We start from the raw sequence: 26,567 nt of genomic DNA on the forward strand, positions 1-26,567 counted from the left end.
AGGACAGACAAACAGAACAAATAAGGGATAAGGACAAAGGGTAGCAAGATTCCGGAATCCCAAAGAGTAGCAAGATTCCGGAACCCCAAAGACTACTACTACTTATCATTTCTATAGCGCTACTAGATGTACACAGTGCTGTACACTTGAACATGAAGAGACAGTCCCTGCTCAACAGAGCTTACAATCTAATCAAGACAGACAAACTGAACAAATAAGGGATAAGGACAAAGAGTAGCAAGATTCCATGCAGAATCCTAAACAGTAGCAAGATTCTGTGCAGAATCCGAAAGAGTAGCAAGATTCCGGAATCCCAAAGAGTAGAAAGATTCTAGAATCCCAGAGAATAGCAAGATTCCAGAATCCCAAAGACTAGCAAGATTCCGTCAGAATCCCAAACAATACTACTACTACTTATCATTTCTATAGAGCTACTAGACGTATGCAGCGCTGTACACTGCTACTACTACTACTTATCATTTCTATAGCGCTAGTAGACGTACACAGCGCTGTACACTTGAACATGAAGAGACAGTCCCTGCTCAACAGAGCTTACAATCTAATTAGGACAGACAAACAGGACAAACAAGAGATAAGGGAATATTAAAGTGAGGATGAGAAAATAAGGGTTCTGAACAAGTGAATAAAGGTCAGGAGTTAAAAGCAGCATCAAAAAGGTGGGCTTTTAGCTTAGATTTGAAGACGGCCAGAGATGGAGCTTGACGTACCGGCATCCCTCCCCCCACCCCTTTTGCTGAGGGTTTCAAAGTTTGTATGACCGTCAAAGCCTTCTCATTTCGTGCTTTGGCTGCAGCTTTTCTTTGCCACCCTAGGTACCTGCCTAGCCTATTAAAGATTAACCCTGCCCTGGTAACAACTCCCAGAAAACACCCTCTAAAGACAGCAAGTCTCCTTCTTCAGATCTGAAGACATAAAACATTCCTGGGCTAGTCTAGAATGAAGCGATCCTGAACACCACCCTATGAATTCAGCAGGAAAATAAATCCATGCCAGCCAAAAACTTTTAGTCAGCTGTCTAACTCAACATTTTTCATTTGCAGCCCTGACACACGATTATTGTGTAGAACATTCCCCCCCCCCCCCCCCAACTGCCCCCACCGGGGAGTCCAATGGAGGTCTTTATGAGTTTCTCTTCTGTCCCAACAATAAATCAATGATACATATAATATCAGTGTCTGAACACAATTTATACATTTTTGTGGCTGTGACCCCACGATAGCGGCAAAAAAAATTGTGTGATCCCTCCCCCCCGAGGTGCAGAATAATGATTCACCTATAGAAAGCCCACCAAGATCATGATGCCAAATGTGGGTTTCGTGACCCCAGTTGAGGTTTGGGAAGCTCTGGGTTAGAGTGAGGATACCAGATTTCTGCATGACTTCTCACCAGTGCCCTATAACACCAATACACCTATTAGTGGGAAAGCAAAAAATGTGAGACTGTTAAGATCACTACACAGCAACAACACACTAACATATACCACACTTTGCTCACATATGCAGAATAGAGACAGACCCTCACAAAATTCAGAACTAGGAGCCACAAATTAGAAATGAAATGCAAAGGTAAAAATTGAACTGGGAACCCTGACTTCAAAATACCTTCTGGGAAGTATAAACTCCACCTAAAATCACAGGTCAGGAATCTTGGGACACTGCTGAACTCATTACTCACTCTGATCTTGCAAATTCAAACAACCTTTAAAAATGGTCTCTATTGCCTGCAGCAACTACGAAATCTCTCTCTCCATGTCTTGAAAAGACAAGTCTGACCACAGTGGTCCATGCCATGATAGCATCACGACTGGACTACTGTAATGCCCTGAACACTGGTTGAACCAAAAAGAGTTTGTATCAGCTCCAGCTAATTCAGAATACTGAAGCAGGACTGATAGAAGGCTACAAACCACATCACACCCTTCCTGCAAAAACTACACTGGCTACCAGTACCTTACAGGGCTAAATTTAAAACTCTGCATTTGATTTTCAAGGTCTTCAGACAAAATGGGCCAGAGTACTTAAAGAATAAGTAAGCCCTTTACACACCTTTGAGACTGCTTAAGGTCCTCTCAAGGATCATCACTATCTGTCCCCTCATCAAAAGAAACTGTACAATGTGATAACCACCAGCGAACTTTCTCAGGAGTAGCCTCCATGCTCTGGAATTTATTCCCAGAAGGGGCTTTTTATAACTCTAGACTACCTCTACTTCAGGAAGCAGGTGAAAGCCTGGCTCTTCTCCTAAGCCTTTAATACACAGGGTGACTGATTATACACATATTCTGCAGCTGGACTAGCTTGCTACACACTATAACTTAGACCAGTTCTTTATATCTTGTTTAACTGTACAAAGAACTTGCCTTGAGTTTAGTCACCCATTTATTTATCCCAATTGACTCTGTACCACCCATCTTGTCCCCCATCTATAAATCTGCACTTGGACCCTCAGCTACATAGGAAAGTATTAACATCATATCTTTGCTATTTGAATGTTTCATTGGTATTATGCTGACATCGTTATTTGAATATTCTTCCATGTTCTCTATTATAGTATTGTTTGTATTGTACTCTTCAACTTGGAAAAGAGACGGATGAGGGGAGATATGATTGAGGTCTGCAAAATCCTGAGTGGTGTAGAACGAGTAGAAGTAAATCAATTTTTTACTCATTCCAAAAGTACAAAGACTAGGGGACACTCAAGGAAGTTACATGGAAATACTTTTAAAACAAGCTTTGGAACTCTTTGCTGGATGATGTGGTAACAGCGGTTAGTGTATCTGGGTTTAAAAAAGGTTTGGACAAATTCCTGGAGGAAAAGACCATAGTCTGCTATTGAGGCAGACATGAGAAGCAACTGCTTGCCCAGGGATTTGTAGTATGGAATGTTGCTACTCTGAGATTCTCAATGGAATGTTGTCACTCTAGGATTCCAGAATCTTGCTATTCTTTGGGGTTCTCCATGGAATGTTGCTACTCTTTGATATTCTGCATGGAATCTTGTCACTCTTTAGCATTCCAGAATCTTGCTATTCTTTGGGGTTCTCCATGGAATGTTGCCACGATTTGGGTTTCTGCCAGGTACTTGTGACCTGGCTTGGCCACTGTTTGAAAAACAGGATACTGGGCTAGATGGAACACTGGTTTGACCCAGTATGGCTACTCTTATGTTATGATTATGTTCTTATGTTCACATTTCCAAGTTTACCTCATTTATTGTATTTATGTTTATATTTGGTCATTTTTACTGTTATTATGTTGTTAACAAAATTGTAAGTTTTATGTTAAACTGGACCTGCTGTACACCGCCTTGAGTGAATCTGTTTATAAAGGATTGGCCGCTGTCGTGGACAGGATGCTGGGCTCGATGGACCCTTGGTCTTTTCCCAGTGTGGCATTACTTATGTACTTATGTCCTCTACTTGGCTCACTTTTATTACATAGAGCAGTGATTTAACCTATTGTGATGTCATAGTGGCTCATTCCACCAATAAGAGCCAACCTCATTAGTGATGTCACAATGGCTTGATTGTATAGAATGTTTGTACGTTTGGGAAGCTTGCCAGGTGCCCTTGACCTGGATTGGCCGCTGTCGTGGACAGGATGCTGGGCTCGATGGACCCTTGGTCTTTTCCCAGTGTGGCATTACTTATGTACTTATGTCCTCTACTTGGCTCACTTTTATTACATAGAGCAGTGATTTAACCTATTGTGATGTCATAGTGGCTCATTCCACCAATAAGAGCCAACCTCATTAGTGATGTCACAATGGCTTGATTGTATAGAATGTTTGTACGTTTGGGAAGCTTGCCAGGTGCCCTTGGCCTGGATTGGCCGCTGTCGTGGACAGGATGCTGGGCTCGATGGACCCTTGGTCTTTTCCCAGTGTGGCATTACTTATGTACTTATGTCCTCTACTTGGCTCACTTTTATTACATAGAGCAGTGATTTAACCTATTGTGATGTCATAGTGGCTCATTCCACCAATAAGAGCCAACCTCATTAGTGATGTCACAATGGCTTGATTGTATAGAATGTTTGTACGTTTGGGAAGCTTGCCAGGTGCCCTTGGCCTGGATTGGCCGCTGTCGTGGACAGGATGCTGGGCTCGATGGACCCTTGGTCTTTTCCCAGTGTGGCATTACTTATGTACTTATGTCCTCTACTTGGCTCACTTTTATTACATAGAGCAGTGATTTAACCTATTGTGATGTCATAGTGGCTCATTCCACCAATAAGAGCCAACCTCATTAGTGATGTCACAATGGCTTGATTGTATAGAATGTTTGTACGTTTGGGAAGCTTGCCAGGTGCCCTTGGCCTGGATTGGCCGCTGTCGTGGACAGGATGCTGGGCTCGATGGACCCTTGGTCTTTTCCCAGTGTGGCATTACTTATGTACTTATGTAAATCGCAATAAATAAATAGATAAGAAGTCGAACTCTGCATGTACTGCAATACAGCAGAAATAAAAACAGAAATGCATTTCCTTTTGTACTGATCAAAACGCAAAGGGCCCTGTTTACTAAGGTACACTAGTGGTTTTAGCATACACTAAAATTAGCGCATGCTAAATGCTAGAGACACCCATATATAGCACCTATAGTGCAGCTTAGTAAACAGGGCCCAAAGATATCAAAGAGCATGTTTCCTAAAGATAACATATTCCAGTTAATAGTTGTGTTAGTCAAAGAGGGGCATAATCGAAAGGGGCGCCCAAGTTTTCCTGAGGACATCCTCGCAGGACGTCCCAGCGAAGGGGCGGGGAAACCCGTATTATCGAAACAAGATGGGTGTCCATCTTTCCTTTCGATAATACGGTCGGGGACACCCAAATCATGAAATTTAGGTCGACCTTAGAGATGGTCATTCTTAGAGATGGTCGTCCCCGATTTTCAGCCATAATGAAACCGAGGACGCCCATCTCAGAAACGACCAAATCCAAGCCCTTTGGTCATGGGAGGAGCCAGCATTCATAGTGCACTGGTCCCCCTCAAATGCCAAGACACCAACTGGGCACCCTAGGGGGCACTGCAGTGGACTTCAGAAATTGCTCCCAGGTGTATAGCTCCCTTACCTTGGGTGCTGAGCCCCCCAAAACCCACTCCCCACAACTGTACACCACTACCATAGCCCTAAGGGGTGAAGGAGGGCACCTACATGTGGGTACAGTGAGTTTCGGGTGGGTTTTGGAGGGCTCACATTTACCACCACAAGTCTAACAGGTAGGGGGGTGGATGGGTCTGGGTCCACCTGCCTGAAGTGCACTGCACCCACTAAAACTGCTCCAGGGACCTGCATACTACTGTCATGGAGTTGGGTATGACATTTGAGGCTGGCAAAAAATATTTTAAAAGTTTTGTTTTTAGGGTGGGAGGGGGTTAGTGACCACTGGGGGAGAAAGGGGAGGTCATCCCCGATTCCCTCCGGTGGTCATCTGGATAGTTCGGGCACCTTTTTGAGGCTTGGTCGCAACAAAAAATGGACCAAGTAAAGTCGCCCAAGTGCTCGTCAGGGACGCCCTTCTTTTTTCCATCATCGATCGAGGATGCCCATGTGTTAGGCAGGCCCCAGTCCCGCCTTCGCTACGCTTCCAACACGCCCCCCGTGAACTTTGGTCGTCCCCGCGATGGAAAGCAGTTGAGGACGCCCAAAATCGGCTTTCGATTATGCAGATTTGGGCGACCCTGGGAGAAGGACGCCCATCTCCCGATTTGTGTCGAAAGATGGGCGCCCTTCTCTTTCGAAAATAAGCCTGATAGGCACCTAAAAGAAAAAGAGGATATTTTCCTAAAAATTTAAAAAAAAACCTGGAGGATATATCTGAAAAAGTCCAAAAGGAGGACGTGTCCTTTTAAAGAGGACGTATGGTAACCCTAATGAATTGCTCTAATATAAACTGTATTGCCTTTTTTTCCTTTCCCTTCGTTTGTTTTGTTTTATTTCTGTTTATTGCCTTACTGAGAAAGGAAATAGTATAGTCCTGTAAGTTGCTCAGCCAGTTCCCCTCACAGGATCTGTGAAACTATTCGCCCATCCTCCCAAACATTCCCACTGAAAAATGCAGCTGTCCCCGGTATAGCAACTGTACCTATAGTCCTTTAACTCCAGGATCTAGCCTGCCAGAGGTCTAGAAAGGTCACGTCTCTGTGATTCTTTGCATTCTGGTGTAATCAGAAGAGAGAGGATGTATGATGTTCAACTCCTATCTCCTTCCATAGTGTTGTAAAGCCTCTGCCATATCCACTTTCCTTCTGAGCAGTTGTAAGCAGTATTTCCTCTAAGGAGTGACCTGGTGTGTGCAAATTTTTTGTCCTGTGAGCAACAAGTTTTAACGACCAACAATTTTTGAGCACCAGTATTAGCACTGCATTTCTGTATATAGCACAAAAAACATTTTTGTGAGCAACCATACAAAATCTGTGAGGAGCAGTGGCATTCCTGGGGGTGGGGGGGGGGGTGGTGGGTGTGGTCCACCCCGGGTGCACGCCGCTGGGGGGGTGCTGCACGCGCCTGTCCTCCGTTCGTTCCATGCTTCTTCTCTGCCCCGGAACAGGAAGTAACCGGGGCAGAGAAGAAGCATGGAACGAACGGAGGACAGGTGCGCGCGGCACCCCCCCAGCAGCGTGTACCCGGGGGGGGGGTTCCTTCACGGGGGGGGGGTACTTTCGCCGGGGGGGGGGTCCACGCTGCATCCGGGGGGGCGCTGCACCCAGGGGGCGGGGCGCATCAGCGATCCGCCCCGAGTGTCAGCCCCCCTAGGAACGCCACTGGTGAGGAGTAGCCTAGCGATTAGTGCAGCGGACTTTGATCTTGGGGAACTGGGTTCAATTCCCACTGCAGCTCCTTGGGACTCTGGGAAAGTCACTTAACCCTCTATTGCCCCAGGCAAAAACCACAGAAAGGTGGTATATAATTTCCCTTTCCCCCTAATGTTGCTACTATCTGAGATTCTACATAGAGATTCTACATGGAATGTTGCTACTATTTGAGATTCTACAGGGAATGTTGCTACTATTTGAATGTTGCTAGCGGAGGAGTTGCCTAGTGGTTAGTGCAGTGGAACATGGAATGTTGCTACTATTTAAGATTCAATTGCTACTATTTGAGGTTCTGCATGGAATGTTCTTACTATTTGAGATTCTGTTGCTACTGTTTAAGATTCTACATGGAATGTTACTGCTATTTGGGATTCTACAAGGAATGTTGCTAGTGGAGGAGTAGCCCAGTGGTTAGTGCAGCAGACTTTGATCCTGAATTGAGGTTGAAGGGGGGGGCAGACTCAGGAGAAATTTCAGGAAGTATTTTTTCACAGAGAGGGTGGTAGACACGTGGAATGCCGTCCCTCGGGAGGTGGTGGAGATGAAAACAGTAATGGAATTCAAACATGCGTCATTACAAGACTATAAGATAAGTAAAGGACATTTACATTACTGCGGCCCAACTGGGTCGTCAATCTGCAAATAATGAAATTTCATAGATGAAGATAAGTATCAGCAGTGTTACAGGAGTGAAAGGTTGTGGCTTGGTTGGTAGATGAGTTCAAGGGGGGGGGGGGGTTACAAGTCCGGGCGCAGGTCCGGCATGGTAGTTTCGGGGTTTGGCGTCTTACCTTGCTAATTCATAGCATTAGTGATTGAGAAGGAGAGTTTTTTTATGGCATCCGTTTTTCTCATTTAGATATGAGTTTTTGCTCGCTGGTTCTTTTTCACTGGAACCAATGATATTACTCTACTCCTTGTTGTAATAGTGGATTCAGCATTATATGCAATGTTTTCCCTATCAGGAGCTTTGAGGTTCCTTATTGGTTAATTAGCTATCAAGGATTCTGGTGATTCTCCTTGAATTACAAGGACAGACACCTACAAAACTTTGAATTCCAAACTTTTTTGAAATCTAGATGGTATATTACTTGCAATGGCAACACAATACGTACTAGAATATTATAATTGGTATTGAGGGGCAGTGGCGTAGCAAGGGCGGGGCGGTCCGCCCCGGGTGCACGCCGCTGGGGGGGGGTGTTGGCTCCGCTGGTTCCCTGCTCCCTCTGCCTCGGAACAGGTTACTTCCTGTTCCGGGGCAGAGGGAGCAGGGAACCAGCGGAACCAACACCCCCCCCCCCATCGGCGTGCACACAGCAGGCAAGAATGCACTCGGGGGGGGGGGGGACTTGGGTGATGCGCCGAGGGTGGGGGTTGATGCACCATGGGGGGGTTGATGCGCCGAGGGGGGGCTTGGGTGATGCACTGAGGGGGGTGTCATGCTGCACCCGGGGGGGGGGTGTGCAGCGGCAAACCGCCCCGGGTGGCAGCCGCCCTCTCTACGCCACTGGTGAGGGGTAAGGCAAATCTTTTATAGACAGGAAAGGGAGGTTCCATACTAGTGAGTGAGGGGGAGATGCACAGAAGTCCGGAGTTGTTCTCTACAGTGCCGGAAAAAAAATGAGTGGAACACCGATACTTTTTAGCAATCAGTGCTCAACAGTAACAGCGTGCAAATTACATGCACACTATTATAGTGTTGATCATTGTACGGTAAAGGGCTGGGAATTTCCTGGCGCAAGCCAAAAAGAGCTGTGCCGTAGACTTAGCTCTTCTGTACATGTCTAGCGAAGGAAGGAAGGGGCAAGAAAACTTTTCGGCAGTGGCTGGAAGTAGGAAGCGACAGGGTAAGTGTGCGGGGGAGAGAAAAAGCTGCTGCCCGAACATATGTTACATAAGAACAGTCATACTGGCAGACGAGGGCGGGCCAGAGAGGAAAGAAGGGAAGTCCGAAGGGAAGCGATCAGCTGTTACTTGCTGCAGCGCCTTCACATGGAGGTGAGAGGCACTGTGAGGGCCCGGCCGGTGGCAGGCGGAGGGGGGTGGGTGAAGGGGGGAGCAGCGGCGGCGAGGACCTCAGGGGGGGCGGCAGGGGCAGGGCAATGGGGGTGCGGAGGATGGCGGGGAGGCAGGGGCTACGGGAAGCTGTCATTTCAATGCAGGGGGGAGCGGCGGCAGCGACCTGGGGGGGGCAGCTCGTCTATTCCATCGGTAAACAGGAAGGGGGAGGAAAAAAGCCAAGTGCACGTCAGGGACGTCCTTGAAGGACTCCCATGTTAGGCACTTTAGAAGGACGTACGTCCCTGACGAACACTTGGGACACGCAGCTTTTCTTTTTTTTTTTTTTTTAGATGGGTGTTCGGCGCTTTCGCACTGGTCTCCAGGGGTCCGTTCACAGCAGCCCCAGCCTAACGAGAGGTGCAGACCTCACTTTAGGTTTTCGATGGTAAGGGGAATCGGTAAACGTTAGTGCATCTCATTATAATAGCTTTGCAACTGTAGTGCAGCTCTTTTGGATCATTTGCATTCCATTTTCGTTAGCTGATACCGTGATAGGAAAATGGCCTTTAGTGCATACCAGGGTTTACTACTTGCTTGTTAATGGCTCCTTAAGTTTAGTGCATCTGGCCCTATGTTAGGAGGCAAGCACAGCTGTAAATGTCACCCTGCCTAACAACTAAAACCTACTGAAAGTAGTTTTTTGTAGTTAGGGAGTTTCTGTGTGCAGTTCTGATCATTCCATGGAATTGCTAATGAGCTCATTTTAATACAAATGAGCTCATTAGCACTGCTTCCCGAAAGCCTCAATGAAAATGTTTCATGTAGACTGGCTAAAACCAGTCTAAATGATCTTGGTTTGCTTTGAGCATCGGGGAGGGGGGGGGGGGGGGCCCTGGTTTCTGTCTCTTCTGATGCCGGCCTTGCATGTAGCCACAGGCAACAAGGACAACTTTCTGTCCTGCTTGCTTTAGGGTCATGCACTTGGTGGGTGCCAACATCTTAAATGCAGCCCTGTTCTGAATAATTAAGAGACCCCACTGAACAATTAACATGTACTAAAGAGGAAAAGTTCAATTGTCCAGTATCTTCAAGGAAGAACATGTTAAATCTCCATCAACATTAATTCTTTACCATATTTGTAGATGGGAACTGGAGTGTTATGTACTAACCACTAGGCTGCTCCTCCACTAGCAACAGTCCATGTAGAAGCCTGCCCTTGCAGATCAGCAATGCGGCCGCGCAGGCTTCTGTTTCTGTGAATCTGACATCCAGGACCTACGTGCAGGACGTCAGACTCACAGAAACAGAAGCCTGCGTGGCCGCGTTGCTGATCTGCAAGGGCAGGCTTCTACATGGAATGTTGCTAGTGGAATAGCAACATTAACATTCCATGTAGAATCTCAAATAGTAGCAACAGAATCTCAAACAGTAGCCAACATTCTATGTAGCCAACATGTATAGAATGTTTGTACATTTGGGAAGCTTGCCAGGTGCCCTTGGCCTGGATTGGCCGCTGTCGTGGACAGGATGCTGGGTTCGATGGACCCTTGGTCTTTTTCCAGTGTGACATTACTTATGTAAAAGGGAAATGGGACTTGATATACCACCTTTCTGAGGTTTTTGCAACTACATTCAAAGTGGTTTACATATATTCAGGTACTTATTTTGTACCAGGGGCAATGCAGGGTTAAGTGACTTGCCCAGAGTCACAAGGAGCTGTAGTGGGAATCAAACTCAGTTCCCCAGGAATCAAAGTCCACTGCACCAACCACTAGGCTACTCCTGTTAAGGGAAGAATGTCTCCTGCCTGTTATGTAAATATAGTGGCAACAGCTCTTAAACCTCATTTGCAAACTTGTGAGCACCCTGTCCACTGTTTCCCCAGAGTTATAAAAAATTATATGCCCCACAGTACCAACAAAAGAGCATAATTTATCTTTGGGAAAACAAATACAAGTAAAATTTCTTTAAAAAAAAAACCCAAAACAAAACATATTGGACAGGGATCAGTTTTCATTTACATCTATCTGGAAAATAATGCCTGAACCCTACACAAGTGTAATCAATCAATCCCTTGCATCTCACGTGTTTACTTTAAAATAGCTATAAACCTATTAAAGCAATATATTGTAAATCCACAGTGACTCAATATGATCTGTTTCCGATAAATACATCTGGGTTACATCAGATCACGTAGTCAGTATGAAACAGTTTCTCGGCATAAGGAAGTTCATTGAATCATAGTGACTGTCAGACTTTGTGTGGCAATGGGTCAGCTGAGTATGAACGAAAAGCGACCAAAGCAGGGGACGTGAATTCAAGCACAAACAATAACCGTGTCTGACTACTACGACACAGATGATTCTGTCTGATTCTGCTTTCTTCAGTCTCCTGTTGGCTTTACTGGACTTTTTGCTCCACTTAACCTGCTGGGTCTGATCCATAGGAGCCATAGGGTGCTAAACTCTGCATAAATGCCCCCCCCCCCCCCCACTCGGTATTGGGAGTGCTCAACCATCTTCAGAACTGGTACCTATGGTCTAATCCCAGCGGGTTTACGAACTCGTTTGTTCTTTCAAGAGCAGCTGACTTCACATTCACAACAGCCCTGAATTGGGGAACCCCCCAGTGGCATTAATTTCCTCCACCCAGCACTGATTTCAAGACCCACTCCCAAAGCGGTCTCCTCCAGTCCTCCAACCTGTTTGAGCCGGTCTTGGAAGCAGATGATTCAAGAGCTTTGTCTGAGGCAATTCTCAGCCTCACTTCCTTTGCAGTCGCTTTGCAGGGTCAACCCCCAGCCTGCTGCCGCTTCCCCGCTGCTCCTCTCTTTTGGTATTGTTCCTGCACGAGGCGGGTAGGATTTCAGGGAAGGGGCGGAGCCTTCGGGCAGAGGAGTCGGAGAGCCGGGGGTGTGAAGGGGGTGTGTGTTCCATTCTTCGCGCTGACTGGCTGCCCGGGAGAGCGCAAGGACCTATAAAGCGCAATGGAAGGTTGGCCTGCTCCAATGAGACGGCAGCGTTTGAGATAAGCGAGTTCGCATCTTCCCGCGGAGCACTCAGCCTGTCTGGTAAGTGTGCAAGGACCGAAGGGATGCACGGATCCCGGCCGGCAGCAGCGATAGCAACGTTCAAAAATAACAACTTTGTGCCTCGTTACGTTGGAGGCTCGGCCGCATCCGGACCCCTGTGACGACTGTTTGCCACAGGAGGATGGACGCCTTTAACAACAGGAGCTCCGCAGTGAGCCTTACTGTTTTTAAGTTTAAAGTTGCTCCCTGCCGAAGAGAAAAAGGCTCGAGAGGGAAAGATGCTGGATCTGGTAGGGGCGGAAGTAGGGAAGGGGATGCAGAGAAAGAGATGCTGGACCGGGGTTGTGGGGGGGGGGGGGCACTTGATATATACTGCTTTTCTGTGGTTACAATTAAAGCGGTTTACATATTATATACGGGTACTTTTGTACCTGGGGCACTGGAGGGTTAAGTGGCTTGCCCATGTTGCTCACTACGCATCTCCTCCAGAGAGAGAGATGTTGGACCCGGTATGGGAAAGATGGAAAACGGAGAAATGCTGGACCTGGTAGGGGTGATGAAGGCAAGGCAAAAAGAAAGAGAGAGAGAGAGATGCTGGACGCAATGGGGAGGGTAAGGAAAGGCAGAGATGCTGGACCAGAGGACGGTGAAGGAGAAGCAGATGGAGAGATGCTAGAACAGAGGGGGACGAGGAAGAGAATGCTGGACCAGAGGGAGCTGGAGGGAGGCAGAGGAATAGATGTTTATTTGGAATTTGATAAATCACTTGCTTAACGTATAAATCAAACTGACGTCCAGATGCACAAAACTTACTGAGCAGAGCTAGCAACATGCTTTTTTTAACTTGTTCTACAGAGTTCAACCAAACATGCACAAAGGGGTTCTGCAGGTCTTTTCCAGTCTCAGTAACAGCTAAGAATTGTAGGCAAAGTTATTTTAATGAGCTAATTACTATTTAAATATACATTCCAAGTGATGCACAGAAAGGACCACCTACCTTTAGGTTGAAATTTTTATGGGTGGTCAGGAGCTGTCATTGTTTGATGGCTGCTTCTTGGCAGTGCAGTCAACAGGAGGATCTGAGCGTTAGTGTAGCACTACCGCAGTTCAGGCTCCAGAGAGTAGCAGGTCAGGTTTTTCCAACCGGCGCTGACACTTTTCTCAGCTACCGCAGCGCCAACTCCCTGCCGCTGGGCTGAAGAGCATCGGTAGGGATTATCGATAGCACCTGCTCGGGCTCCTCAGTGCAGATTTGTGCCATGAAAAGCACTTGTGCCACTGATAAGTTTGAAAAAAAAGCGACAAACGCCTTTCATACATGCAGCTTGTATACGTATATGAAAGCCATAGCACAAGCACTGGTCTGTGCATGTGCAAAGCAGACATGCTTAGCGATTGGCTGTTCTGCACATGCTCAGCTGACTAATTGGCTTTCCTCCTACCAAGCTGCTCGCTATTTTTTTTTGCAGCTCATTTGCATGTGATTTGCATTGGGAATCTCTCGGTATTTCCAACTCGATAATTTTTACTGAGGTGTAAATACCGGGTGGTTCTTTCCAGGGACCTTTGTGCATCTCCTAAATAAACAAAGTAGGAAAAGAACGCTATAAAAAAAAAGTTGCTGGATTGGAGAGTGGAGGGAGCAAAGGGAGAGATGCTAAACTTGGGAAGGAGAGGGAGAGATGCTGAATTGGAGGGAGAATGGTGGGGAGGTGAGTTGGGTGGAGAGGAACAGAAGTGGATAGAAGCAAGGAAAGAGGGGTGAAGGAGATGAGGGAAAGAGGAGAAAGATGAGGGAATTGTGGAGAGGTGAGGGAGAGAGAGGAGAATGGGAAAAAGGGAAAACAAAAGAAATGGAACCTATAACATAAGCAAAAAAAAAAAAAAAAACCATTTTCTGACTTCATTCCTTCCTGCACTTTACTGTAAAACACTTTTTAGATGTTCAGACTAAGGATTCAGGTCAGAAATTAACTCCCATGGCTTCATGGTATAAATGTTAAAAGGAAGGAATGATAACCTGGGCCAAGATGCACTAAAAAATCGTTAAGCCCTTCCTTTACCAATTCCCTTAGCGAATCGGTAAGGAACGGGCATGTATCAAGGAAAAGGAATACAAATGAGCTGCTCGTTGTAGCTCACTTGCATTCTCTATTTTATCGGAAACAGTCGGCCAGTTGAGCATGCGCAGAGCAGCCAAGCGTTATGCTGGCTGCTCTGCGCATGCCAAATACGCCTCTGTGCCGCCTGAAAGGAAGACGCCGGAGAGTGCAGTTGAGGACATCCATCCAAAAAGACGTCCTTTTTGGATGTCCCCCCCCCCCCCCCCCCAACAATAAAAATGTCCTTTTTGGACGTGCTTCATTCAGTTAGGAGACCTTGAAGTCTCTGAGCCAATCGCAACGCGTTTAGCTGAGCTAAACATGCTGTGATTGGCTCAGAGACTTCCAGGTCTCCCAGCTGAGTGAAGGCGGTCCAAAAAGGACATTTTTATTATTGCGGGGGGGGGGGGGGGGGGGGAGAGAGACATTCTTTATGGAACTAACTAAAGATCTTTATCTTTATGGTGTTAACTAAAGATCAGTTTGCTCCGTTTAGTACAACAGTAAACTAAAGATGTAGGGGGTCATTTTTATGAGTGATTTGTGTGTAAAACATCATTTTTTACACTCAAGTAGATGCTCATACAACTGCCAGGGGGGGTTTATGCACAGAAAAGTAGGTGCTTAAAAAATGTACAGGTTGATTTCCGGCAGCGTTATCTGAAAATCTTTACTGACCACCCTGGTACTATCCGGATATTGCTTGGGCAGTCTGGGGTGGCACCAAGGTGTAACCAGATATAGCCAGGTACTGGTGAAATCCTGGCAATCTGGACAAAATAGGACAACAAAAAAATTAACTAGACAAGTTAGGACGGCTGTCTGAATATCGGTGCTAATTATCCTGGTACCCGAACAACATCAGCTGCCAATTTATATTCGGATAGTCAGCCCTGGTATGACCCAGCAATGAATATCCAGGTATAGGTTTAAATACAGGGGTCACTGTTTTAAAACAACATTGATTCACAGTTTAAATATCAAGGGGGGGGGGGGATTTTCTCTACTTCTATGCAGTACAGACATAGGTGTTCCCAGAAGCAGAAAAAACATTTATACTACATTCACTGACAGTTACCCATCTGCACAGGCACCGTCTCAGAGACAGGAGGAAGCCTTTCTGTGTAATTCTGAGTGGGAGTTTTTGGGGAGCTGGTCTTATTAAGGCAAAATAGATGCCTGTGTTACCTTTATAAAGTAGATGCCTTCTGTCTCGCTGCACCCTACGCCTGGAATAAACTTCCTGAGCCCCTACGTCTTGCCCCATCCTTGGCCATCTTTAAATCTAGACTGAAAGCCCACCTCTTTAACATTGCTTTTGACTCGTAACCACTTGTAACCACTCGCCTCCACCCACCCTCCTCTCTTCCTTCCCGTTCACATTAATTGATTTGATTTGCTTACTTTATTTATTTTTTGTCTATTAGATTGTAAGCTCTTTGAGCAGGGACTGTCTTTCTTCTATGTTTGTGCAGCGCTGCGTATGCCTTGTAGCGCTATAGAAATGCTAAATAGTAGTAGTAGTAGTAGTAGTAGATGCAACATGTGTATCTTTCCAGTTGTAGAATTGTCCTCCTGCGGGCTGGCTTACAAGACAGAATTAATAGAAATAAAAGAAAATAAGGTGATATCTTTTCTTTTCCATGTTTTATTTTGTTTTATTTCTATTGATTACCTTTAAAAGGGGACTAACACAGCTACCACACCTCTCTACTCAAGGCAGAATCAGAGACTGTTTTAACAGAGATACTGATATAAGAGAATTTCAAGCTAAACATTAGTAATCTGCCGCAGCGAAAGTAAAGATTCTAGCGAGTCAGCATTTCACTCAGCCTCTCTCTTTCCTCAAAGGATCTTATCTAGTAACAATGTTTCCCACAGGCATAGAATGGCGAAAAGGTTTTTTTTTTATAAAGATCGGAATCTAGGTGAGAGACTGCAAGCTAAACACACCCACCTTCCTTACACTGCAGCCACCACAGGACTGCAATAACAATGGCATAAGATAAAAATGTCCTGTGGCGTAAATGTTTCTGTCTCTATGTTAATGTCTAGGCCAGTGGCGTAGCTATGGAGGCCCCCCCAAATTGGCTCTAGGGCCCCCGGTTTTGCTGGCAGGGGTCCCCAACCCCGCCAGCTAAAGTTTGTCCTACGCTGGTCTTACACCCCAGCTAGCCAAGGTACCTTCACAGCAGCGGTGGGGGGGGGGGAGCAGCGGTGGGGGCGGAAGCAGGAGGGCGGCAGTGGGGGGCGGTAGCGGCTGTGGGGGGAGCAGAAGTAGCGGCGGGAGGGTGGCGTGGAGGCGGGCCAAAATGGGTCCCCCCACCTTGGGCTCTGGCCCCCTCCCATCGAGGTCTGGCTACGCCCCTGGTTCTGGGCTCATGTCTTCCCTACATGCTAATGCACATGTAGTCCGTGGAATATTAACCCTTTCATTTTCTCGCCACAGCCAGAAGCCTGGAAATGCCAGCTACACGGAGCTTATATGTGGACAGTCCCCTCAGAGACAGCGTCCCATTGTCCAAGATTTCCGGGACTACTGTTTATCTCAAACTGGACAATGCTCAGCCAACAGGGTCCTTTAAAATCCGGGGAATTGGTCATCTGTGCAAGACCGTAAGTTAGCAGAACCCTGGTATCTGGGTGGGAAAGGTCTATTGAAACAGAACTTGTGTGTGTGGTGGGGGGGGGGGGGGGGTGATGAGGGAATGGAAAGTGGAGTGTATGTGGACAGTGTATTTGAACGATGAGTAGAGGGTATTTGAATGTACTGGGATGGGAGTAGAGGGTTGGAATAGGAGGTGTGTACTGGGAGGGGGCACGGGGGGATCTTAGAACACACTACATAGGATGGAAAACATTGATTCCTTTGTAATGTCTTCTTTTTCCAACTTGCAGTGGGCAGAAAGGGGCTGTGAGCACTTTGTCTGTTCCTCTGGTGAGTCATGTGACATGTATTTACCTTTAAAAATAGAACAGTGTCTTCCTGTATCATCTATGGATCAAAGGCTGAATATATACTGTACCTGTAGTATCCGTTCTATAGAATGAGACCTATAGCTGTGTCCTTGCAGTGCAGAATAATTGTATGGATTTCCCAGCATAAAAATTCCAGAATGTACTGGGGGTACATTTTCAAAAACATTTAAGGTGGCAATTTTCAAACTACCTGAACAGCTACAAAATCCATGACTACATTTTATCCACTACCTCTTTCAAATTACTAGTCGATACTCAGCCCACGGCGGTCGGTGTTTTTTAAAAGCTGACCACTGCAGGCAGAATTAGCTCCAAATATTCAATGCTGGGCATGTCCAGGCACTGGCTTTGAAGATCTGGAGCTAAGTTTTGATGTGCTAGCCACCGAAGTTTATGCTGAATGTCGGCTGGGACTCGCATAAGAATTTGTAGCCAGGTTCCAATGACCACACGATTTTGATCCCTACTCCCAACCCCCTGGAAGAACATTAAGACCCCCCCCCCCCATCCGTTCCCCCTCTCCATATGAAGACACCACCTCCCCCCACCCGAGATCATGATCTAGTGAGAACCAGGTAGGAGCAATGCCCATTCACTCATGCCCGGCACAGCTGCCTTCTCAAAATGGCTGATATAAAGTCCAAAGTAGGTGGATGGCCTTGATGTTCCAAGGGGGTGGGAAGAAGGGAGGGGGATTCTTGGGAGGGGTCTTGATGTATGTCTGTACAAAGTAACTGAAATGATTTATAAAGTTCTTCTGGTGGGTGGGTGGGTGGGAGGGGGATCAGATGATGAGTTCAGGATATTCTGGGAACAGAAGGGGGGATCGGCACACTTAGCCCAGAAGCCGGAAGTTATACACAGCTGGTTGAAAATTCACATAGTTAAGCAACCAAAGTTAGGACTGCTGTTCATATGGTCCTGTTTGGTCATTTAGCTGTGTGAGCACCTACACTGCATCTTGCCAGCATCAACATAGGTGCCAGCTCCTCCCCATAGCCGCCAGCTTCTCCCCAACCCGGCCCCCAGAATGCCCTTCTCTGGCCTACTTACAAAATGGCTGGTCAGAGCAGATATTTTGTGGCACTGCCCAGTTAAATGCTGTGGAATATTGGTGAGCAGTTGACACAGCATGATCTAAGCGGGCAGGAGTCTCCCCTGACTACTGAAATTGTGTTAATTATCAAACTAAAAATGTGGGTACTTTTCCCTGAGAAGTACCTGCACACACCTCTCCACAAATGCAGGTACTGAAACTGTGCACACCCTAGACACAGGGATTTTCAAAAATCCCATTTCTGCCCATAATCAAATTTTTTACCTGTGAAAATGGCTTTCAAAATTTGCCTTTAAAAATAAGGTGTTATGCACCTCAGTCACCATATTTGAATGCCACTCAAAAATCATGTGAATGCACAGCATGTCTACATTTTGCTGCATTAGAACCATTCCTGAGGAATGTTCTGGAGATGGAGGGGGGGGGGGGGAGGGTGAGGATGACTTTACATGTGTAAGTTTGCACCCATTAGAGCAACAATTAGGGTTGTTGTTGTTTTTTTTTACATATTTACTTAACCACACAATTCTGTTTTTAAATTCAATGTTTGTAGGTATCTTGTGTTCAAAATCAGGTCGCTTTAGATGTGCTTGAAATGATGGTCTTGTCGTTCTGTATTCATGTGACTGCTCTTCAGAACTGTTTTTCGAAGCCCTGGAAAGCCCTTATGAATTGCTTTTAATTTTAGGTGGTAATGCTGGTCTGGCAGCTGCTTATTCTGCCAGAAAACTTGGCATCCCTGCCACCATCCTTGTGCCCTCAACCACTCCATCCTTTACAATTGAGCGACTAAAAGGTGAAGGAGCGACAGTACGGGTGGTAGGAGAGGTCAGTATTTGTGTGTCCTTTAAAATGGAAGTTTATGACCTCTAGCATTGACCCTCTTCATGTCTAGCAAGGGACTGAAGATTTATCATCCCTTATTGCAGTGGCGTTCCTAGGGGAGCTGACACCCAGGGCGGATCGCCAATGCGCCCCGCCCCCCGGGTGCAGTGCCCCCCCCCCCCCCGGCGAAAGAACTCTCGATCCCCTGGTGAAAGAACCCCCAGGTGCACGCCGCTGGCGGGGGGGGGGGGGTGCCGCCGGCTCTTCGTTGTCATGCTCCCTCTGGCCCGGAACAGGAAGTAACCTGTTCCGGGTCAAAGGGAGCATGAAAACGAAGAGCCGACAGGCGCGCGGCACCCCCCCAGCGGCGTGCACCTGGGGGTTCTTTCACCAGGGGATCGAGGGTTCTTTCGCCGGGGGGGGGGGGGAGGGAGGGGGAGAACACTTGGTGCCCACCCACTTCTTGCCTAGGCCCACCCAAAATCTGTTGTCTGGCTACGCCCCTGCTTCTACGCATTTAACCTCTGACCTTTAGCTGTGCCTGATGGAAAATCTGAGGATGCTGGCTAAAGGCCAACTGAAACTGTCTGAAAGCTTTCGCCTGAAACCAAAACTGCAGCCGAAACTCACCATCTGGTTTCGGCTGAAGCTGAAAACTCAAGTTTGGTCGTGTGAATGTGAACCAGTGAAGGCTGCTGGGGATCCTCAGAGCTTGCAGCCTGCATCCCTCTGCTAAACTCACAGTATCCACGCCAGAATATAATTTAAATGACGAAAGCCCATATTTTACCTCTAAGGCAGTGATTCCCAAACCTGGTCCTGGTGGCACCCCAGCCAGTCAGGTTTTCAGGATATACTGCATGCATATCTCTCTCTGCTCTAAGCAAAAGAACCCCCGCCCACATGGACCCCAGCTAATGAAAACTGAAACTAAAAGCCACATTGATTTTACTGTGGCTGACTTTGTGCCACACTCAAAGTCACAGCTGACTTCATAACTCCACAGCGAGCTAATTTATCAAAAGCATTTATTTGGAGCACTCTATTTACCATATAAATTATTGTGCAAGATCATAACTGTATTACTTGCAATCACAACACACACAAAAAAAAAAAAAAGAGTATCCCCTACCTTTCCAGACTATCATAATCCCTGTGGTCCCGTGGTGTAGTCAGAGCAGGAGCAATGCCCCACTCGTGGCAGCCATTCTGAGAGCAGAGCTGGAATGGGCAGAAGTAGGGTTACCATATTTTGTCCCCCCCCCCCAAAGGAGGACAATGCCCCGCCCCCACCACACCCCCCACCCCACCCCTTTTCACACCCTCGCTCCGCCCCCTGTCACATTTTCCCCTCCCCCCTGTCACATACCCTGTCGACCCCCCTCCCCGTCACCCCCTCCCCTTACCTTACTACTGCCCTGGTGGTCTAGTGACCTCTTCAGGGCAGGAAAGAGCCCCCTCTTCCCTGCCCGGAGCGCTGCCCTGCATGCATCCTTCCTATTGGTGATCTCGGTGCCGATTCAAAATGGCCGCTGAGAGTCGAAGTCTCACGAGGTTATTTCAACTCTCGGTGGCCATTTTGAATCGGCGCCGAGGATCAGCAACAGGAAGGAAACATGCAGGGCAGCGCTCTGGGCAGGAGAGAGGGGGCTGTTTCCTGCCCCGAAGGCAGAAGAGGTCACTAGACCACCAGGGCACTAGTAAGTAAGGGGAGGGGAGGCTAGCAATCTGCCCGTTTGTCCGGATTTCTGGACAAATGGGCAGGCTGGCGGGCGGGCCGTCAGCCTGCCCGTTTGTCCAGAAATCCGGACAAATGGGCAGATTGGCAAAACCCGCCCGGTTGCCCGGACATGCCCTCAAAAACAGGACATGTCCGGGTAAATCCGGAATATGGTAACCGTAAGCAGAAGTAACTTGGAATTCCTTGTCCCTTAAATACACACCTAGGCCACCAGGGATTGTAAGATAGGCCCAAGGAGCCTATGGTTAGTGGTATGGAGAGGCACTCATGGAGGTCCAGGAGGAGGGCAACTCCTACTCATGGGGAAGAAGGGGGGGGTGAGACAAATGGGATAAAGCACAAATTTTCAGCTTCCACTGCAAACGCACGGCCATTTTTGGCCAAAACAAAAAACATGGCTGAAAATTTAAATAACCTTTTGGCTGAAACTGAAACTGGGCCAAAAAAGGATTTGGGGCCATTCAGCATCATAACTAAAACTGAAATTCGGTCAGCCTCTAATGCTGGCCGAACCGTTTCTCTTTGCTTCTAACTTTGAGTAATTTGCTGCCAAGGCTCCTGGGGAAACTCTGTTCCTGCACCTTGTTATGAAGCCTTCATCAATCTTAGCTTCCAGCATCGACTGATAAGACTTTTTTACCACCAACACCTGAAACAGCCTTCTCTTTTCTAGATGTTAGATGAAACTATTGAGCAAGCCAAAGAGATGGTGAAGAATAACCCAGGATGGATCTACATACCCCCTTTTGATGATCCTCTTATCTGGTATGTAACTTGGGATGTTGGAGGTGGGGGGAGAGGGCTTAAAGTAGCAGATGAGACAAAACTATTTGAGGTCGTTAAAACACATGCAGACTGTGAAATATTCCAGGAAGGCCTTAGGAAATTGGAAGACTAGGCGTCCAAATGCAGATGAAATTTAATGTGGACAAATGCAAGGTGATGCATATTGGAAAGAATATAATCCAAATCCTAGTTACCTGATACTAGGGTCCACCTTGGGGGTCAGCAACCAAGAAAAAGATCTGGGTGTCATTGTAGATAATACACTGAAATCTTCTGCTCAGCGGCTAAAAAAGCAAACAGGATTCTAGGAATTATTAGGAACGGGATGGTGAATAAAACTGAAAATACTCTAATCCATTTGTATCGCTCCATGGTGTGACCGCACCCAGTGCCGTAGCGAGGGCGGCTGACACCCGGGGCGGGTCGCCGCTGCGCACACCCCCCCCCCCCCCCCGGGTGCAGCACGGCGCCCCCCCCCCCTCCGGCGCGCACCCTCCTCCCCAGAATCTCAAATAGTAGCAACATTCCATCTAGAATCTTAAACAGTAGCAACAGGATCTCAAATAATAGCAACATTCCATGTTCCACTGCACTAGGCAACTCCTCCGCTAGCAACATTCAAACAGTAGCAACATTCCATGTAGCATCTCAAATAGTAGCAACATTCCATGTTCCACTGCACTAACCACTGGGCTATTCCTCCACTCCAAGACCAGTAACAGGCAACTTGTCATTTCTCTGCAGTGCAGTAAGTTCAGAGATCTTTGCATATAACTCATGAGTAGGGCTGACCTTTGGTCCATAAAAATATATGCAATATCCATAACTATGACCCAGGACAAAGTAGACTATGGTCTGTGTTAAATCAGTGACCAGTGGTTTCATGGCTTGCTCATTTTTGACATATAGCGTGAGAATGCACTGAATAGTCACAGCATTAGTAACAGAATTAAAACAGCCCCGGGCTTTTGGGTAAGGGTTGTAGTGCTCTGAATGTGCTGGTTGCTCTACCTTATAAATCTCCAATGCACTTGAGACTTCTGCTTTTACATGTCTCTAATTGTTGACCATGTTCTACAGGGAAGGTCACACCTCTATTGTGAAGGAACTAAAAGAGGCCATGGATACTCAGCCTGGAGCCATCGTCTTGTCCGTGGGGGGCGGAGGCATGCTGTGTGGTGTAGTGCAGGGTCTCCACGAGGTGGGCTGGGATGATGTCCCCATTATTGCTATGGAGACTGAAGGAGCCCACAGCCTGAATGCTGCCATAACAGCTGGAAAACTAGTGACCCTTCCTGAAATCTCCAGGTAAGAACCTGCCTTCCACCTATTCAGCCAGTGCTGGATTTCTGACGAATCTAGCCTGATGCATTGTGTGGTCCGCAGCACTGATTTAAATGAGTGAAACTGAGAGCTAAAAATATAACACTGCACTGGAATGCAAATTGAAAACCCAGGCATGGCCAAAATTCTCCACCTTGGAACTGAGTAACTTGGCCGTGCTGCGCCATTGGTATTATAAAAGTTGCATGGCTTGCTTCAGCCTGTGCAAACCAGAAGAAAAGTAGAGGTATGCTTGTACTGACCCATGTGGGCCAGGAGGAGGCGTAGGAGAGATGCGGCTGCCCTCCTGTCAGCCAGCACAGAGGAGGAGGAAAGCTGAAGCAGCAGACAGGTGTATATAGCATGAAACGTGAGATTAGACTGATGGGGACCAGCCAGCAGGGGGAGCGGAGGAAGGAGGACAGTGCTGAGATTGCTGGGGGGGGGGGGGGGGGGGGGGAAAAGGAGTAGAGTGCTGGGATTGGAGAGGGAGCATTAACAGTCAATAGAACGAAAATAAGAGGAGTTGTTCCACAAGCAGGGCCCCTTGTGGCACCCTGTTTCAATCCGACAATGTTAATCTACTAAGCTAGGAGGAAAGGTACAGCCGCCTGCCCCCAAACTTTCCTACATCGTAAATGTATTTTCTTAGGTTTACGCTCTTCCACAGCTAAACCATCAAGGCAGTGGGTACAATGTGTGCCAGGTCTGGGGAGTGCCAACTTGCCTCATCAGGGGCAGGGTTTCGGTACTTTATCCCGATACTGCCACTGCGTGTTGAGCTGTATGAGAAAAGGACTATGAATCGTACAAGGCAGTGGTTCCCAAACCTGGTCCTGGGGACACCCCAGCCAGTCACTGCATCTCAAAGATATAGCGGAATTAGAAACAGTACAGAGAAGGGTGACCAAAACGATCGACTCGTATGAAGAGAGGCAAAAGAGGTTGGGGTTCTTCAGCTTGGAGAAGAGATAAGTCAGCGTAGTTGGAAAACCTAGTTCAACTGGAATTGCCTGATGTCTTCACCTTTCATTTCCCTCTTTTCATTGTAGTGTGGCAAAAACTCTAGGGGCCAAGACAGTGGCAGCCCAAGCCCTGAAGGTTGCTCAGCAGCACCCTGTGTTCTCAGAAGTAATAACAGACCAGGAAGCGGTCCTTGCTATTGAAAAGTTTGTGGGTAAGTGCGGGAGCGTTTTTCAGAACTCTGGACAGAGACCTGTGATTTGTTATCCACTTTGATCTGAGTAAGCTACGCAGAATATAATATTTTTTAAATAAATATAAATGCCAACACCATCTCCATGTGGAAGCTGCTGAGACCATGCTGCAAAGGGGCATGTGTAGTTTACAAAAGGCTCAGCGGAGTCTTATCTAAAAATAGCACTGGAACAGAGCACATCTTAAGCTGGACATCTCAGTTCATCTCTGTTCCATGTTACATGGGGCTCCGCACTGTTACGTATTCATGTGTTTTAGTTGCAGCTACCCTCATTCAGGTCAAGCTTAAAATTACTTGCCACTCCACTTTTGGCTGTTTTGCCCTCTATCGATAAGGGCTGAAAGCTCAAGATCCGAGGGCAATTCCTGGCTTTTTGACATAGTCGGTGGCTCTGGGTACTGTAAGATGGCTTTTGTCTGTCTTTGTTTCATGCTCTGTGAATCATGGTACATGTTCTAATTGTCCACCTGGTCCCTTTTTCTAATTCCCTTTGTCATAATGCCAGTTGATGTCTTGTCCCACAATCAAATCAAGAATTTAAAAATAGCAGTATACCAAATGAATGAGTAGATCTCACCCCAATGTCTGCAAATATTCATCGGCTCCTACCTGGAGATTTTTAGTGGCATTGCCTGGATAATGCTGCCGAAACTCTTCACTGACCACCCCGGCAGTTTTTCTGTCTTAAATTGGACGACTCATTATCCAGGTACCAGTATCGGATCTCTTGCAGCCACCTTATACCTGCCTATTTAATGCTGGTATCCAGGATTGTGGATATTCAGAAAAGCACTGGGGCCAGATGGTTCCCCAAGGACTGGGTTGAGATCCACTGGTACATTTAATCAAACATCTTTCTGTGTCTGACCCTATGCAATGTCCCTCTTCCTCTGCAGATGATGAGAAGATGCTGGTGGAACCGGCCTGTGGGGCCGCCCTTGCTGCAGTTTACAGTAACGTCATACAGAAGTTACAGAAGGAGGGGAAGCTTAAGATGGAGTTGCCTTCAGTGGTGATCATTGTATGTGGGGGTAACAATATCACCTTAGCACAGCTGGCTCATCTGAAAGAACAGCTGGGGATCAAGTCTGCTGGGGCAGCCTAGTCAGACCACCAAGGCTGCTTTTTCCATGGTGTCCTATAGATGCTGTCGGTACATGCAAAGTTCATGTACATACCTGTTCTATAGGTAGATAAACTGAACCGCAGAAACTGTGGTACTTTTTTATTAATGCTCTATAGGACCATGTGAAACAAAACATGGTACTGTATCTGTACCTGACTTTACTGAAGACAATAAGTGATTTTTCAGTTATCAGCTCCATGCAAAGCTCGATCAGCAACTCCTGTCCTGAAGAAATGTCTGGAGATAGGAACCCTCGGTTTTGGAGAGCAGCTAATGATAACTTGCATCAGTTATTTCTTTTATGGAAACTCCTACCTCATTCCTCTCCCTCTTTCTAGCGTTCATTTAATAACCAAAGGAAGTTGGATGAGGAAAAATGTTGATGATCCCACAGTAAGACAATTTGGGGTCTTTTTATAATTCTGTCACCTGTTTATGTGGCTTTTGGATTCTGACCGCAGAGTTTGAATCTGTGGTACAAGAAGTCACGACAGCCTGGAATAAAGCAACTTCTTAAAAAAAGTTTGAAATATTTAGACCTTTGGGGTTTCCGATTGACCACAACTTCTTTCGGTGGAGATCTACTCCATGCAGAGGTTGCGGGGGGGGGGGGGGGGGGGGGCTTATGGCTTGGACGGGAGCGAAATCTACACGTGCATTCTCCATTTACAAAGGGAACACACACGTGACGGGGAAGGGGGTGATATCCACTTTGTGCTTTACAGCAGCTCACAGCCATGCACGAGTTTTTAAGGGCTCGTTTCAGCCAGGGCTTTACATGACGGATTAAGGAAATCACTGTCCTTAATCCTCCATTGTTTATTTCCACTTCCAAAAAGGAGGCCAAGTTAGAATTGCAGCCTGGTGGCCCTTTCCATGAGTAGAATGGGGTAGATAGACGTGGAAAACTCAAAATCACTTCTATGAGTAAATGCCAACACCTCAATTCTGGTCTCTACATAATGAGTCTTGGTCTTCGTTGGCATCACCACCCATTGTCAGTGGTCATCACCCTCATTGACGGTCAATGAAATCTGTTAAGGGCTTGAGTATTTTGCTGAAAGAAAATGCAGGACTGCGACTAGGCCTTATGCAGGTTGTACCAGACGGCTACTTGCCCCTAGAGGGAATCCCAAGGCGTAAGCAGGGCTTTTGTATCTTTAGCAGTAAATTGCAGTTAGTTTGTAACGATCTTTCTAGGGTAAATGTCTTAACTCTAGTGGTTTCATACATACTAGAAGGGTAATGAACCTCACCCCTAACCTGGGCCTGTGGCTTATGATCTGTCTCTCAAATGTACTAATCTATGAATGAATATTACATGTTATACTGTATATCACTTCAGGTGATGATGTGTTAGAACGTTTTTTTATTAAGAATGTAAAAGCTGGTAGATACCTTACTTTTCTTTCTTTTTTTTTTTAATAAAAAGGAAAATAGCATTTTTGCACCTGCATCAAAGGTCTATTCTGTGTTTATTGTGAGGGGGTGATTCTCTTCTATACAACACTGGGCAAGAAGCAGTAGTATGGCAGGAGAG

General features: G+C 46.8%; 2 protein-coding genes across 2 annotated transcripts in view; one reads left to right on the plus strand and one right to left on the minus strand.

Moving 5' to 3' along the window:
* Nucleotides 1-11,671, minus strand: part of SDSL (serine dehydratase like) — a 70,857-nt gene extending 59,186 nt beyond the window's left edge. Inside the window, exons 1-2 of the mRNA XM_030219688.1 lie at nucleotides 11,540-11,671; nucleotides 6,108-6,308 (exon numbers count right to left, since the gene is read on the minus strand). The gene's annotated coding sequence lies outside the window, so the exon portion shown is untranslated. The remainder of the gene's footprint in view (nucleotides 1-6,107; nucleotides 6,309-11,539) is intronic.
* Nucleotides 11,672-11,860: 189 nt separating this feature from the next.
* LOC115480443 (L-serine dehydratase/L-threonine deaminase-like) lies at nucleotides 11,861-26,090 on the plus strand. The gene is made up of 8 exons (XM_030219122.1): nucleotides 11,861-11,908; nucleotides 16,421-16,587; nucleotides 16,870-16,909; nucleotides 18,696-18,835; nucleotides 21,247-21,338; nucleotides 22,440-22,667; nucleotides 23,735-23,859; nucleotides 24,798-26,090. The coding sequence occupies exons 2-8, from the start codon at nucleotides 16,435-16,437 to the stop codon at nucleotides 25,004-25,006; spliced, it is 987 nt and encodes a 328-aa protein (XP_030074982.1). The 5' UTR covers nucleotides 11,861-11,908; nucleotides 16,421-16,434; the 3' UTR covers nucleotides 25,007-26,090.
* The last annotated feature ends 477 nt before the right edge of the window (nucleotides 26,091-26,567 follow it).

The sequence above is a fragment of the Microcaecilia unicolor genome, chromosome 11 (assembly GCF_901765095.1).
Source record: "Microcaecilia unicolor chromosome 11, aMicUni1.1, whole genome shotgun sequence".
NCBI lineage: Eukaryota > Metazoa > Chordata > Amphibia > Gymnophiona > Siphonopidae > Microcaecilia > Microcaecilia unicolor.